The sequence below is a fragment of the Amphiprion ocellaris genome, chromosome 12 (assembly GCF_022539595.1).
Source record: "Amphiprion ocellaris isolate individual 3 ecotype Okinawa chromosome 12, ASM2253959v1, whole genome shotgun sequence".
NCBI lineage: Eukaryota > Metazoa > Chordata > Actinopteri > Pomacentridae > Amphiprion > Amphiprion ocellaris.
This window is the reverse complement of record NC_072777.1, coordinates 16,537,547-16,554,260: the sequence shown is the minus strand read 5'-3', so window position 1 is coordinate 16,554,260 and position 16,714 is coordinate 16,537,547. Positions and strand designations below refer to the sequence as shown.

General features: G+C 44.0%; 1 protein-coding gene across 9 annotated transcripts in view; it reads left to right on the top strand.

The window, feature by feature from the left end:
* The window catches only part of gphnb (gephyrin b), a 216,315-nt gene that overhangs the window by 174,929 nt on the left and 24,672 nt on the right, over positions 1-16,714 (top strand). For all 9 annotated transcript variants that reach the window (XM_023264265.3, XM_023264264.3, XM_023264263.3 and 6 more), the window contains one exon: positions 12,426-12,563. In XM_023264265.3, the coding sequence (XP_023120033.1) occupies positions 12,426-12,563 (138 nt within the window). The remainder of the gene's footprint in view (positions 1-12,425; positions 12,564-16,714) is intronic.

The following is a 16,714-nucleotide window of genomic DNA, read 5'->3' as shown; positions in this document are numbered from 1 at the left end:
GCACAAGGGTTTTATAATCATCAATTAGCCTTTCAACACCATTAGCTAACACAATGTAACATTAGAATGCAGGAGGGATGGTTGCTGGAAATGGGCCTTTGTACCCCTATGTAGATATTCCATTAAAAATCAGCCGTTTCCAGCTAGAATAGTCATTTACTACATTAACAATGTCTAGGCTGTATTTCAGATTTATTTAATGTTATCTTCACTGAAAAAAATTATTTTCTTTTAAAAATAAGGGCATTTCTAAGTGACCCCAAACTTTTGAACGGTAGTATAGTTTTATGTTTTAAATTTGTACCTTTTATGTGCATATCATTTGGAATCTTCACAGCTTCAGCTGCAAACCCAGTGTCCACAGATTTTTCAGTAGATTTTATCTTTTTTTTTTTATTTCATTCCTGTTGGGCCAATACATACATATATATATATATATATATATATATATATATATATATATATATATATATATATATATATATATATATATATATATATACACACACACACTATATTGCCAAAAGTATTCGCTCACCTGCCTTGACTCGCATATGAACATAAGTGACATCCCATTCCTAATCCATAGGGTTCAATATGACGTCGGTCCACCCTTTGCAGCTATAACAGCTTCAACTCTTCTGGGAAGGCTGTCCACAAGGTTTAGGAGTGTGTTTATGGGAATTTTTGACAATTCTTCCAGAAGGCACATTTGTGAGGTCAGACACTGATTTTGGATGAGAAGGCCTGGCTCTCAGTCACCGCTCTAATTCATCCCAAAGGTTGAGGTCAGGACTCTGTGCAGGCCAGTCAAGTTCATCCACACCAGACTCTGTCATCCAGGTCTTTATGGACCTTGTTTTGTGCACTGGTGCACAGTCATGTTGGAAGAGGAAGGGGCCAGCTCCAAACTGTTCCCACAAAGTTGGGAGCATGGAATTGTCCAAAATGTCTTGGTATGCTGAAGCATTCAGAGTTCCTTTCACTGGAACTAAAGGGCCAAGCCCAGCTCCTGAAAAACAACCCCACGCCATAATCCAGCCTCCACCAAACTTTACACCTGGCACAATGCAGTCATACAAGTATCGTTCTCCTGGCAACCGTCAAACCCAGACTCATCCATCAGATTGCCAGATGGAGAAGCGCGATTCGTCACTCCAGAAAACACGTCTCCACTGCTCTAGAGTCCAGTGGCGGCGTGCTTTACACCACTGCATCCGACGCTTTGCATTGCACTTGGTGATATATGGCTTGAATGCAGCTGCTCGGCCATGGAAACCCATTCCATGAAGCTCTCTGCTGAAGCACTGTTCTTGAGCTAATCTGAAAGCCACATGAAGTTTGAAGGTCTGTAGGGACTGACTCTGCAGAAAGTTGGCGACCTCTTCGCACTATGCACCTCAGCATCCGCTGACCCCGCTCCGTCAGTTTACGTGGCCTAGCACTTCGTGGCTGAGTTGCTGTCGTTTCCACACACTTCCACTTTCTTATAATACAGCTCACAGTTGACTGGAATATTTATGAGCGAGGAAATGTCACAACTGGATTTGTTGCACAGGTGGCATCCTATCACAGTTCCACGCTGGAATTCACTGAGCTCCTGAGAGCGACCCTGTTACAATTTCCCAGGAAGCTCAGGCGCAGGAAATGAACAGGCTGGTTTTAATGTAAAAAGGAAGTTTATTTACACAATCTCAAAAAGGTGATTAAAGACAGAAACTTAGGTATACTACTTAGATTCTTCAAACCGAAAAGAAACGAAAGCCCTCTGAAAAAACTCCTGGCAACTACTTGAGGCAGGGACAGCTAAATACAAAAAACTCAAAAATTGCTGACTCACGTTGGGTATCACCCAGGCAAGAAAGCTTTACCAATCTAAGGTATGAAAATACAAAAAGTGTGTTACTTAAAGCAAGGCAACAACTTGGAGGCCTGAATTGAAGTCTATTCCTACCAAGACTAACTCCAGGAACTGAACCAAATTCAAAATCTTCAATTCTCGAAAAACTAACTTGAAGCTAGGTATTAAATCAGGACTCAATACTTACTAAATTAAAGACTCTAGCGTATTACCAGACCGGATACCAATATTCAAAAGCTGCTACTTAATTAACAATCAAAAAAACAGTTTCCTAGGACTGACTCACGACTACAAAATAAGATGCTTGGACTGGGCTCATGACTGTAAGTGGCTGAGGGATCTTGACGGGTGGTTCTTGAGTCCGGATGACGAGTGGAGCGTTGCAGCGGCAGATGAATGTGGAAGGATGCCAGAAAGGAGGAGGACGGCACAGGTGAGTATATCCAGAACACTTGAACGGAGCAGGACACTGGAGGTGACGAGGAAACCAGGAAGAATTGCGGCAGGAGCAGGTGGAACCGGGACTGAAACAAAGGAGGACAAACAGAGTTACCGGGAGAACGAGATCATGGAACTTGTGGCAGGAGTAACGTGCAGAACTGGCTGTGTCACGATCCGGCGCTGAGAGGTGAGTGGCGTCTGATTATATTGTGGCGAGAGTGGAGCTTGATTGGCAACTTCTCCACCTGCTCCTGCACCAGCTGATGATGATTGACAATGAGAGACAGAGCCAGAGCCTGCAGAGACAGGCCTGACAGTAACCCCCCTCCTACGGGCACCTCCAGGTGCCCGAATAGGGTGGTTCGGATGGAGACGATAGAAGTCAGCGATCAAGGACGGGTCCATGATCAACTGACGGGATACCCAACTCCTTTCCTCAGGCCCATAACCCTCCCAATCGACAAGAAACTGAAGACCCCTTCCACGATGGCGAACGTCCAAGAGCCGCCTGACGGTATACGCAGGCGCATTGTCAATGACCCTGGGAGGTGGAGGGGGATGGACCGGGGGGGCCAGAGCACTGTCCACAACAGGTTTGAGTTGTGACACGTGAAAGGTTGGGTGGATCTTCATCGAAGGGGGTAAACGTAAACGTACTGCACTGGGGCCAACCACGTGATCCACCTCATACGGTCCCACAAACCGAGGAGCTAACTTCTTGGACTCCACCCGGAGCAGGAGGTCCTTGGCCCGGAGCCAAACTCGTTGTCCAGGTTGGTAATCCGGAGCAGATCTTCGGTGAAGATTTGCCTGGATGGACATCCTTTGAGCAGCACGAAGAAGCGCCCTCCGAGCCTTCCTCCAAGTGCCTCGGCATCTTCTGATCAAGGCCTGGACTGTAGGTATATTTATTTCTTGTTCCTGAGAGGGGAACAGAGGGGGCTGGTAGCCCAGCGAACACTGAAAGGGGGATAGGCCAGAGGAAGCATTAGACAAAGCATTGTGAGCATATTCTATCCAAGGAAGTTTCTCACTCCAGGAAGTCTGATTTTCTGACACCATGCAACGTAAAAAGGTCTCTAAAGATTGATTAGTGCGTTCTGTTTGTCCATTGGACTGAGGGTGAAACCCTGAGGTGAGGCTAACTGTGGCTCCTAGTGCCATACAGAAAGCTCTCCATACCTCAGACGTGAACTGGGGTCCTCGGTCGGACACAATATCAGCGGGAATTCCATGTAGGCGAAACACATGGTGGGATCATGGCAACTGCAGTCTCTTTAGCGGTGGGTAACTTGGGTAGAGGCACAAAATGAGCTGCTTTGGACAAGCGGTTAACAATAGTCAAAATAACTGTATTACCTTGGGAGCAAGGAAGGCCAGTCACGAAATCCACGGCGATGTGGGACCAGGGGCGTTTTGGGACTGGTAGGGGCAGAGCTGAGTTGAGTGCAGGTTTTATTCCGGGCGCAGATGGTACAGGTGCTCACGAACTCCTTAGTGTCTGCCTCCATAGTGGGCCACCAGAATCTTCCACGAATAACCTCTAGTGTCCGACTTACTCCTGGGTGACAGGTGACCTTCGATGAATGGCCCCACTGCAGCACCTGCAAACGAACCACTTCGGGAACAAATAAACGATTAGCAGGACCGTTACCTGGGTCTGGCTGGAATTGTTGAGCTTCGCGGACTGTGGCCTCCACTTGCCATGTTAGGGTGGCCACCAAACAGGAAGTGGGGAGAATCGGCTCTGGAGCTTTGGACTCTTCCAAAACAGTGAACTGTCGGGACAAGGCATCTGGTTTAACATTTCGAGAACCTGGACGATAAGACAGAGTAAAATTAAAACGTCCAAAAAACAGAGTACACCGAGCCTGTCGTGAGTTTATTGTGCTGAAAGGCTAGTTCTGCTGCTTCAGACCAAAGAAAGGTCTTGGCAGTAGAAGTCAAGGCTGTAAGGGGTGCAGCTACCCTGCTATAGTCTCTAATAAAACGACGATAAAAGTTAGCAAAGCCCCGGAAACGCTGAAGCTGCTTCCGATTTGTTGGAACAGGCCAGTCTTGGACAGCGGAGAGCTTTCCCGGGTCCATCTTAATCTCCCCAGGTGAGATCACGTAACCTAGGAATGAGACTGTGGAGGCGTGGAACACACATTTTTTCCCTTTGACAAATAGTTGATTCTTTAAAAGTCTTTCCAGGACCTGTCGTACATGTGCCACATGTTCTTCCAGGTTACGAGAATAGATGAGGATGTCGTCTAAATAAACAAACACAAAACGGTTAATCATGTTTCTTAATACATCATTGATTAAATTCTGAAACACCGCTGGAGCGTTGGTGAGTCCAAAAGGCATTACAAGATACTCAAAATGTCCCAAGGGTGTGTTAAAAGCGGTTTTCCATTCATCCCCCTTCCGAATCCGTATCAGGTGGTAGGCGTTTCTTAAGTCCAATTTGGTAAAGATGGTTGCTCCTTGCAGGGGGGTGAAAGCAGAGTTTAACAAAGGCAGAGGGTAGGAATTCTTCACTGTAATAGCATTTAACCCACGGAAATCAATACAAGGATGAAGGGATTTATCCTTCTTATCCACGAAGAAAAACCCCGCCCCTACCGGAGACGAGGAAGGACGGATGATTCCAGTGGCCAGGGACTCCCGTATGTATGTCTCCATCGCCATTTGCTCTGGTTTTGAGAGGTTGTATAACCTACTGGTGGGCAACGTTGCATCCTTTAACAGCTCAATGGCACAATCATAAGGCCTATGGGGGGGCAAGGACAGGGCACGAGACTTGCTAAACACTTGAGCTAAATCATGGTATTGGGCTGGTACAGAGTCCAAATTTATAGGTTCAGGAGATTCTTGGGTGTTGGAACTTGGGGGAGACAGTGCCAACAACAGACAATTCTGATGACAAAAAGGGCTCCAAGTCGTAATCTCACCTAACTGCCAGTTTAATTGGGGATTGTGCTGCTGAAGCCAAGGATATCCCAGAACTAGTGGAGGGTCGGAGTGATCTATTACACAAAAGGCTAGTTTCTCTCGGTGATTACCAGCTATAACAATGTCTAAAGGGACAGTCTTCTTAGTTACTTTTGCTAGACAGAGTCCATTAAGTAAGCGTGCCACTAGGGCCTGATCTAAAGGGATAGTGGGAATGTTAAGCTGTCTTACCAGACTGTAGTCCATCAAACACTCCTCCGCTCCGGAGTCCACTAGGGCTGGGACCGTCAGGGATTTGAACTCCCAGCAGAGAGTTGCCTGTAGCTGCAAACGGGGATGGGGAGAAGTAGACGTGTGGCTCACCAGAATCTCCCTCTTTACTGGGGAGTCTGCCCTTTTAACGGCAGCCGAGGGCAGTCCGCCACGAAGTGATCTGGTTCCCCGCAGTACAAACAAAGTCGGGCATTTCGCCGGCGTTGTTTCTCTTCGGCAGAGAGCTTAGCATGGCCCAACTGCATGGGCTCCGGATCAGTGGGTAGGGGAAATGGCGGTGGCACTCGAGCAGGAAGCCTGGGATTTGTAGATCCAGCTGAAGAGCGAGCTCTCCTCTCCCGCCGTCTCTCCCTCAATCGGTTATCTAAGGTTATAGCGCAAGAAATCCATTGTTCCAAGGAGGAGGGTTCCTCCCTCAGGGCTAACTCATCTTTTAAAGTCTCACTGAGTCCATGATAAAAAGATCCCTTTAACGCCACCTCATTCCAACCAGCCTCCGCAGCCAGGGTTCGAAACTCAAACGCATATTCAGCCACGCTTCATGTTCCCTGCTGAATATTCATCAGCCTGGTGGAGGCGTCTCTTCCACGGACAGGATGGTCAAAATTTCTTTTCATCTCCTCCACGAAGGCAGCATATGAATAGCAAAGAGGACCCTGTTGTTGCCAGATAGCTGTGCCCCAGTCACGAGCATCTCCAGATAACAAGCTCACTAAAAACGCTATTCTAGCTTTATCGGTGTCATAAGAGTGGGGCTGTAAGTCAAAAACCAGAGATACTTGTGTTAAAAAGGCCTGACAAGAGCCAAAATCCCCACTATAACGTTCAGGGACCGGAATGTGTGGTTCTTTTACGGGAGTAGCGGGATTAACAGGGTTAATTACCTGAGCGGGTGCAGGAGGATGAGCCACTAACTGATTGACTCTCGCAGTGAGAGTGGACAACTGATTATACATCGCGGTGTGGCTAGAGGACAAATTCTGTAGCCTATCGCTATGCTGATCTAATGTTGTGCCCTGACTAGCCACTGCCTCCTGTATCGTTATTCCCGCAGCTCCATCGATCTCCATCTTATTTCCTGCTGAGCTCATGTTTGGCCGGATCGTACTGTTAGGCTTTTTCTTGAGGCTCAGATGCAGGAAAGAGAAGGAGTCCAGAAGTTGCGGCAAACAAACTTTTATTTACAAAACTGAAGAAACTTACAAAACTACAACCCCCAGCGACCTCGAAAAAACGGAAACCGTCAGAACTACAAAACAGCTACAACACTAAAACTTGCTAGTGCCTCTAGTGACTAGTAGGTAACAAAAACTATCGCAGATCTACACTGGGCAATACCTGGGCCAGAGAACAATGCTGAAAAAAACTCGGAAGATCTCTACTAGATCAACGAACTACAAACACTTCTATGACGCAAAACTTTTACATTCACTCAATACTACTATGGAAAGGGTGGGTCAAACTACAACCAATAGTCTAGATGCCTATAGTCCAAAATAATACAATGAACCTGCTTCGGTAACAAATTAATTTCCCTAAACGGCTTTTGACCCTCTGTAAATCACTACTACAAAAGACTATAACTATGTGCCAAACTACACTACTGAAACCTACTGCGTAGTACTCACTACCAGAACAATAACAAAGAACTCGAACTGAGCCTGCTCGGACCGGTGCTTCAGCTGGCAACTGAGAAGCAGGGGGCAGAGGCTCGAAGGCGGCACGGACGTGTATCTGCTGCTGAGACAGCTGGTGAGGGCAGAAGCCGGAGCTGGTCGGAGGATGGCGGAGGTGGAGGTTGGAGATGAACCAGGTGAGTCTGAATCCAGGGGTCAGATGAACTCCAACAGAAGGCAGTCCAGACTGGAAGGAGAACAGAAAACGAATTACTGGTGTTCTTAGACAACGGTGGAATGAATCACTGAGTCAGCACTGACAAGACGCTTTTACTATCCGGCGTCGACAGAAGAGTGGAGTCAGGTTAAGTAGTGAGGGAGAAGTGACTGATCGGCTCCGCACATCTGCTCCCACTTCCGCTGATTACCCAGAAGGAGCTCTTCCACACCTGCCGCCGCCTCAACATCATACATTCCTAAAAAGGAAACACACACAAGGGAAGGAGGGGCACTAGCCAGAGCCTGCAGAGACAGGCCTGACAAGAAGAGCATTACAGTTAAGTCTTTTCATCAGATGTTGCAGTATCTTCATCCTTTACGTCTGTTGTTGCTAACGGCGTCGGCGTAACTGGTATATTTTTCTGAGTGCGAAACATTATGAGGAGTTGCTCGCGCTGCTTTTTCTTCTGGGCGAGAAGGTTTTCATAAACTGACATGCCACTCTCGATTGCATTTGAGAATTGCAACGAACGAAGCATCTGGGGGTCCCATTCTTGAGCCACTTGCTGAAGTTCTTTGGCCATTCTGACCATGGTTGCGAGGTGATCGAGGGTTAGGCCAGCCTCCTCTTCTTCAGCCCCTAGTTCTACTTGTTCCTCTTCCTCACTTGCTGACTTCGTCATCTCAGTCAGGTCTTCATCTGTCAGCGGCTGTGAGTGCCCTTCGATCAGGTCATTAACGTCATCAGCAGTCCTGGTGGGCGCTGTGGCTGTGGTGTGGGCTGGTGGCATGTGGTGGCTCTGTCTTGGTGGGTTGTCAGGACGCATTGCGGGGTGTGGGGGCCTTGGGAGTGCTGTGCTCGCCTGGGGCCTGGTGCGGGGGGTATACGGGGTGCCTCCCTGTCGGCGTCGCCGGGCCCCACCACACTGTCCATTTTTGCCCTTTGGACTCGCATCGGGGCCCGGCTCTGATTTCCTCTGGCCGGCTCCCGGTGGCAGCCTGCTGTCCTGTTTTATTGACGGGCAGTTAGTATTTGGGAACAACACACCACATCACACTCTTTAATTGTAATAGCACCGCCTGTTAGTTTCTCTCCCTGTTTGTCCTGTTCATCCTGTCCAGTCTTTGTTTCCCCTGCACATCACTGAGGTGTAGCACTGCCCTCCCTGGCTCATAATAGGGAATTCTCATAAAGAATGTCTGCTTAGCTTTCAGGGAGGGCTGGTGATGGTCACACACATGCACTAAATATTAAAATATTTGGCTGCAATACTAAAATATGCATCAATCTCATATAATGTTGACACCTCTTTTGTGGAGTTAAACAATGAGAATAAATGCAGACAAAAAAAAACGTCATCAGCAGTCATATCACTGAAGCCGTCTCCTCCCAGTAATTTTGCCAGCTTCATGGCCTTATCTACTGCAGAGTGATGGACTTCATCAGGAGAGGATCCCTTATAATCGTGAACTACTTCTGGCCCCAAATTTTTCCAGCAGGCATTTAAAGTTTCACTCTTCGTCTCCTTTATGGCCCTCTGAATATTTAGGAGACATGATGCAATGGTGTACTCATGCCAGTACGCCTTTAACGAGAAATCTTCGTCCGAGTCCATAGCTTCAACGAGGTTTTGTAGGGCTTTTCGTGTATAGAGAGCCTTAAAAGCACGAATAATGCCGTGATCCATGGGCTGTGTGACGGAGCGCCTCTAAATGCCCCGTCACTCTTAAGCCCTGTGCGCCTTTTCTCCTCTCGGCGGCTCCGGGGGGGGGGGGCGGGGTGCAGGACCGCGCCACGCTCCATTGTTCTCACAGCGCGCGCTGAGAAACTGTTTGCCGAGATCGCCCACACGTTCCCCGGCCCTGGACTCATAAACTGCCCTTCATAATCCTCCCCATATCTGGACTCACTTCTTCCCTGTTGTAACGCGTCGAGGGTGCACACTCGGCGCCTACACGTCTCCCCTCACCAAACACACCCGGACAATAACACTCACCTCTCAATGACTGTGCAGCCTCTGTGTCGTGGGCCAAACAGAGGCGCTTCCGGCTGTGGGATAAATGGGGCAAGTGGCGCGCAATGGGGCCACCACGTGACCGGGACTTTCCCATTTTCCGGTTCTGTAGTTATTTTGTGGTTTATTATGTTTTCAGAGTTGTTTCAGTTACCATAAATTGGGTAATTTGTTTTGTGTAATTTTGGTTTAATTGTATTATGGGTTTTGCTCTTCCTTATGGTTATTTTTGCCTTTTCTTATTTACCCCCCCCTACAAGTAACTTTTGGTTTGCCCGGGGGAGGGGCAAGGGGGGTATATATAGGGGCCCTGAGTTGAACGGGGAGAGTTGGTGCTGGAGGTTCTCTAGGTGATGTGGCTGCCTGCTGAAAGTTTTCAAGCTCTTTGTAAATACTTCTGTTTTTTTTTCTTGCTGTGTCCACCAGTTTTTTTTGCACTGTAAATAGTTATATACACTTTTAAAGGATTTGGTGCAAATAAAAGAATTCACTGTTTTTGGGACTCTTCGGCCTTGCCATCATTTTTATAACTTTTTTTAAACGAACCCGTGACAGGCTGAATCAGCGATGTGGTGTTCGATGGCAGGAACTCTATCTTCACTCCATCATATGACAGATCGACAGCGTGACCACCAGCATTGTCCATGATCAGAAGCACTTTGAATTCGAGGCGTTTCTCTGCCAGATACAGCTTTACATTCGGGATAAAGCACTGATGGAACCAATCCAATGTGAGGTGTTTTGTCATCCAGGCCTTGGGGTTGTGCATCCAGAACACAGGCAACGCATTCTTATTCTTGTTTTTTAGGGCCCTTGGGTTTATTGACTTATAAATAAGCCCTGGCTTTATCATAAAGCCCACAGCATTCCCACACATAATCAAAGTTACACGATCTTTTTGGGCTTTAAATCCAGGTGCTTTGGCTTCGTCCTTCATTATAAAAGTGCGCTACGGCATTCGCTTCCAGAATAAGCCCATTTCACCCATATTAAAAACTTGTTCAGGCTTGTACTCCCCTTCCTCGATGGTGGTTTTGAATGTGTCGTTCACGTACTCCGCCGCTCCAGCTCTATCTGCAGACGCAGCTTCTCCGTGCAGAGAAACGCTCTTGAGTCCAAAGCGTTTCTGAAACTTATCAAACCAGCCTTTGCTGGCATTATATAGGGTTGGTCTGGTAGGAGAAGCACTCAGTGGTCCTGCTTCTGCCTCGCCGTCCTCATCACCATCACGAACGTCACTGCTCTCAGCAAAAGTTTCGTAAAGCGTCTTAGCCTTCGTGCAGATGGCGATGGTATCCAGTGGGATATTCTTCTTCCTGCAGTCACTGATCCACAGGGCTAGTGCAGACTCCATCCTCACAATGGGCTTATTGCGGGAAGTTATCACTCTCTTTGCAGTCTTGTTAAAAGACATTGCTGCCGTCGTCCTTATATTATTTTCTTCCTTCTTTATGTAGCAAACTGAAGACTCATTGATTCCATAATGTCGGCCTACAGCTGCGTAGCTTCTCCCCTCTTTTAGCATGTCGAGGAGTTCCACCTTTTTGGAGATAGTTAGCGTCTTCCTCTGGCGCTTGGGTTCGGTGTCAGAAGGCCTAGAAGGCGCAGAACGTTTGGTCGCCATGCTACAGCTTGAAATAACTTCAGTTTTTTCCCGAAAATGTTACAAAAGCACAACACCACAGAGAAACACTGTGTAGCGATCCGACCTCCAAGGTAAGATGCTGAATGCGGCTGCAGACGGAGACAGATGCTGCGATGCTGAGCCAATCAGAGCCCAGCGCTGTACACTAGGCATTTTATTTCCATTTGATATGCTTTTAAAATGTTTTATTTTATATGTATATATTTATATTACTTTCCATTTTTAAGGCTAGAAAATGCTTATTTTACAACAAAAATAATTCAAATAATAATATATTTTTTAAAAAATTTAAATACCTATATACCGCAAAATCCCGCGATATAGCGAAAACCTGCGGAACCAAACCCAATTCAAAAATCCACGATATAGTGAGACCGTGAGAAGTGAACTGTGATATAGTGAGGGACCACTGTGTGTATATATATATATATATATATATATATATATATATATATATATATATATATATATATATATATATATATATATATATATATATATATATATATGGAGCCACAAAGATGCCTGTTGTCTTGGGATTAAATCCCAGCAGAGTTGTCTTTCGTCTTTCCTCTCCCTCTGCCTCTTTCAGTCTTCTTCTCAGCTTTCAAAGTGTGTAACTTAAGAATTAAAATGCTAAAAAGGGTGGACAGTCCAAACTCCAAGCAAAAAAGAATTGTTTGCAAATATGAAGTTACATGAATTAGCTTTGTATTTTGCTTATTAAACACAATATCAGGTTGGACTGATTCAGGTTTAACCAGGCTCAGATTTTAAGAGTGAAGTCCAGAGAAATGTCTGAAAACACTCCTAGTGTGCGTTATTTATTTTTCTCTATTTTACCAACTGTCCAAATTCTACATGTATAATTTATGCACTACCGAGTGTCATACGAAACAACTAACAAAAAGTCTGGTGTCCACAGCACTTTTTTCAGAAATTTTTGCTAAAAACCTCATCAATGCAATTCCTTTTTGATACAGCAAAAACAGGACATGTGACATGCTAGTAAAAGCTGATAATATATAGACATAATTTTTGTTTTTTCTTCTCATCATAAAGGAAACTATTAGATATACTGTTTGATATTAGTTTATTGGGAATTTAGTGTACTCTACAATGTCATATGATCTGTATTATATCCATAGAAGATTATTGTTTGATTACATAAAATTTGATTATTGTGTAAATTGATTTTGTTTTAACTCTTAAACATCAATATCAGCCTGACAATTAGAATACTGGTCAGGTATTTCTAAAAGTTTATTATGCAGAAAGCTACTGACTGGCAAACCAAGCTTATAGTGTACATTGTTTACTTTAAGTATACTGTATACACTGTTTCTTTTTTCTGAATGTGGTTTGTTTTTGCGGCACCTATTTCATGACAGTGTATGTAATGAACATCTGCTCAGGTCACAGTGCAGTGGACATCACCAAGGTGGCCCGGAGGCACCGCATGTCCCCTTTCCCCCTCACCTCAATGGACAAGGCCTTCATCACTGTGCTGGAGATGACTGCCGTCCTGGGCACTGAGATCATCAACTACAGAGGTAAAAAGGAGGACAGATGTTTGGTTCTCTTATGTTTGTGGTCTTGTAGGTGTAGCAAATTGTATTCACACCCATTTAGGTTTTCCCAGTATGTTGGTCTTTCCCGTTGGCATCTCCAGTTTAGCTTTCCATTACGTCTGCAGACATCAGCTCCTATGGCTGAAGGGACATTGATGTGCTATACCTTTCAATTTATCAACAAATGCAGGTTCATATAGTGATAATTAGATACTGTATGCCCACAACTGGAGATCTCACTGAATCAGCAGGCTGTGTTCACATAGTAACACAGACACAAATTCTGTCAGCTACCTGAAACATTTACACTACTGTTCATAAGTCTGGAGTCAGTAATTGATGATTAGAAAACCCTTGTGCGGTGATGTTAGCACATGAATGAAAGTGTGAGTTTTCATGGAGAACATGAAATTGTCTGGGTGACCCCAAGCTTTTGAACGGTAGTGTACATTATCAAACCTTTCCTCATAAATCATGCATGCTGCTTGAACCACTAACTTCTTACAGCAAATGTTCATGCATGTCCATATATTTTTGCAAACACACGTTGCTGCTTTTCTAAAGCTTTTGTTATTTTTCACTTTTAAAATGTGCATCTTAAAATAATGTACATCTTGATCATGATAAGTAGATCCCATAGTCTGCTCACAAAAGCCAGCCAATATCATTATTTTCAATATAAAATGTGAAAATACGTCATTATCATGTTTAGAATTCATATCGGCCCCAAGTGGTAGAAAAAATGTATGCAGCTGCAAAGAATTAAAGAGTTGTCATTCACATTAATTTTCAGTCTCTGTAGTTACATGCTTATGTTTATATAAATGCGTGTTAGTTTTTGTTTAATAATCACTCTGATATTGTAAAATGTGCTACTTTTGCATTTTGTCTTTGAATGTCTAAACGTACATACACAGATACAAGTTAGCTCAAAAATGTTCATCATGTCTTCTTGTTAATACATTAGTTTTGAGTTCTTTTGTTCAGACATGAGGTGAATAGATAGATGCTGATTACCTTCATGACAGTTTCAGCGAAAACTCTCGCCTTTATCAGAAGCGTCTCACTGACAGCGTGTGTCGTGTCAGCCGGCAGATTTTGACAGTCGGCATTTGCGGCACGCCCAGTAGAGTCGCCAGATCCGCCGGACCAACCACGCCCATGCCGTAATGACATGTCATGGTGAGCCCAGCGGACCCGGTGTTCAAGATTAACTGGTGTTCCGATTAACTGGTGATAGCAGCATTTCTGAGACCGATGTTTCATAGGCTTGGCTTTTCAGGACCCCTTACCTACTGACCAGGAAATAAACAATGGGACAACTTCGTCTGTAAAATGAGATTTCTGCTGTTCTATCCATTTTGGTCTTGACAAAATATCTGGAAATAAGAGGCGTTCCCATTTTAAAAGTCATGCGCTGTCGGGCTACATGAAAGAAAAACTATGTCAACGCGGCTGGGACCAGTGGAGCTGTGATCACTGATTCCTGTTAAAACCCATTATAGCAGCAGACAGGAGACCAGGACACAGTGTGCACGTTATTTAACAAGAAGTTCACCAAACCGTGTGATAACAGAATGCCGTGTGTTGCAGTATAACATCCATATATTGACACGGTATTGGCAGATTTCGATCACATTGTAGCTACGCTATCTTATTTAAATACACAAACGTCAGAATTTTACCAAAACAGTCCAACAGTAGTTAACGTATTGAATTTGAAATGCAGCAATTTAGAAAACTTCACAGGACATTCATGTTCAAACCAGCAGCAGAATTTTGTTGTGTCATACTACTCTAAACTGACATATCATTGAGAAAAGACAGCAATTCCTTTCGTTAAAACACAAGCACTGGGGCTCTCAAATACCTCAGGGGGCCGAGCGGGTGATCTATAAACAGGAAGGTAAACCTGACGCATTGGCCTGGGTTCAACTCCCTACTTTTCTGTCTGTCTCTCTATTAACTTGTCAAATATATATATATATATATATATATATATATATATATATATATATATATATATATATATATATATATATATATATATATAAAGTGCAAAGGTGTTCAGTGAAGAGGTGGTTTTTAGTCTTTTTGGACTGAGAGGGATTCTGCCGATGGAGCTTAGCGTGGAACAATGCAAGAAGTTAATCTCATTTGCAGGTTCATATTGTGATAATTAGATACTGTATGCCCACAACTGGAGATCTCACGTGTGATAACAGAATGCCGTGTGTTCATCAATATATTGACACGGTATTGGCAGATTTCGATCACATTGTAGCTACACTATCTTATTCTTATTCATTCTCATTTTATTGTTTTGCATGTCTTGAGTTGTGAGATCTTGTTTGAAACAGCTGCTAGCTATATAGTTCAAAGGTGGGCTCATTAAGGTTTTGTAGCATAAATATCCTCGTCTCTATTGTTCTACGTCTTTAGAAATATATTTTTAATTTTGTATTCTATAAAATCAGTGCAATGAATTTACAATGTATCGATTCTATAGAATACAATGTTGATTAACTTGCAATGTCCCAGTAAAATAAATAAATCCTGAATAACGGAAAAAATTAGATGAAGCATATCGACGTTCTGAAGGCAGAAGTGTGAAATCTCTGGTTAGAATGACAGATGGTTTATATAATGCCATTGTTTTACTTAAAAGGAAGTAAAGGGATTTGATCTGGTCAAAAACAATTCGCCCTACACAGTGAGCCATAAGCACCTATTGGAGGTATTGAAGTAGACTACAGTCACATTTGAAAATTACAGCTACAGATATTCCTGCTAGACACTAAAGATATTGTGCTGCCATATTTGTATATTTAGCCTACATGTACTCAAAGGTGGATTAGGAGCATGTCATTAAATCAGATACTGTCAAACACCACAATTCACTCTAGTCTTCCTCTGCGACATCATTAAAAGTATCTTCTGCCATTTCTAAACCAGCCAGGGTGTTTGGGAAGACACAAATCACACAAATATATTGTTTGTTTTGACCAGGTCGGATCCCTTTACCTCCTTTTTAAAAAAAATATATTTTCAGTGGTTAAAGTGCTCTTAATGACGGTTAGGACGTGGATGACTGAACGAGTTTTTATTGCTTTCTGAGTGACTAGTTTAAACAATGTGGTCTCAGTTTGTTCCGATGCATTTTAGCAAATCCAGCTGATGTTTGCTGCGTGTTGTTCTGATGGGAGGCTGCTGAGGGTCGGAGTGTTTCTGAGAACAAACCCGAGTTAAGCTCGAAGTTCTGCTCTGGATCTGTTCCACTGAACACACAAACAATAACACAACACAGCAACGGATGTGCTTTCATGTTGTGGGTTTTCTTGGTGAGACAATAAATAGTGAAGGTCCTCTGATACCCGAGGCTTTGGCACATGCGCTGTAGCTCATGAAGCAAACGTATCGAGCCACTGTGCTGAGGCGTGGTTTGGTCACGTGACTCGTGACGTTTGAATCACTTCAGTGACGTTTGAAGCACTCAACTGCTTCGAATCACCTGATTGGTTCAGTTTGTTATGTGAATCACTCAGCGGGATCGAGAGTGTTCCAAGATAGGAGATCCCTATTTAGTGTTGTTCATTTGAATTGTTTTTCGCAGAGTAGATTTATTTTTTTTTTGCTGTTGTTGCCGTGATTTGCTTTGAGAGTTAGTAGTATGTCAGATTTCGTATTTCGTAGAGAATAGATAGATAGATAGATAGATAGATATACATATATATATATATATATATATATATATATATATATATATATATATATATATATATATATATATATATATATATATATTCCCAACTCACCACCCCCATGCCACAACACCTGGCACAGAACCTTGTCAGGTGCTTAGCTGACAGACTACAAACCAAAGAAAAAAACAGTTCACTGGCTGTTGCTACACTTGTGGCTCTGCAGTTAAAAACTTTTGGATTCACCAATCAGAGTGGCAGCCAGTGTGAAAGAACGTTTAATAACAGAAGGCACAACATAAGATAACATAAGGCATAAAGAATGCCAAGCAGCAGTCATCTATGTCACAAGCACCACCGCAGCCTCGTCCTCTACCACCAGCAGCACCTTCCACAGGTATTTTTTTTTCTCTTCTGAATAGGGAATGACTG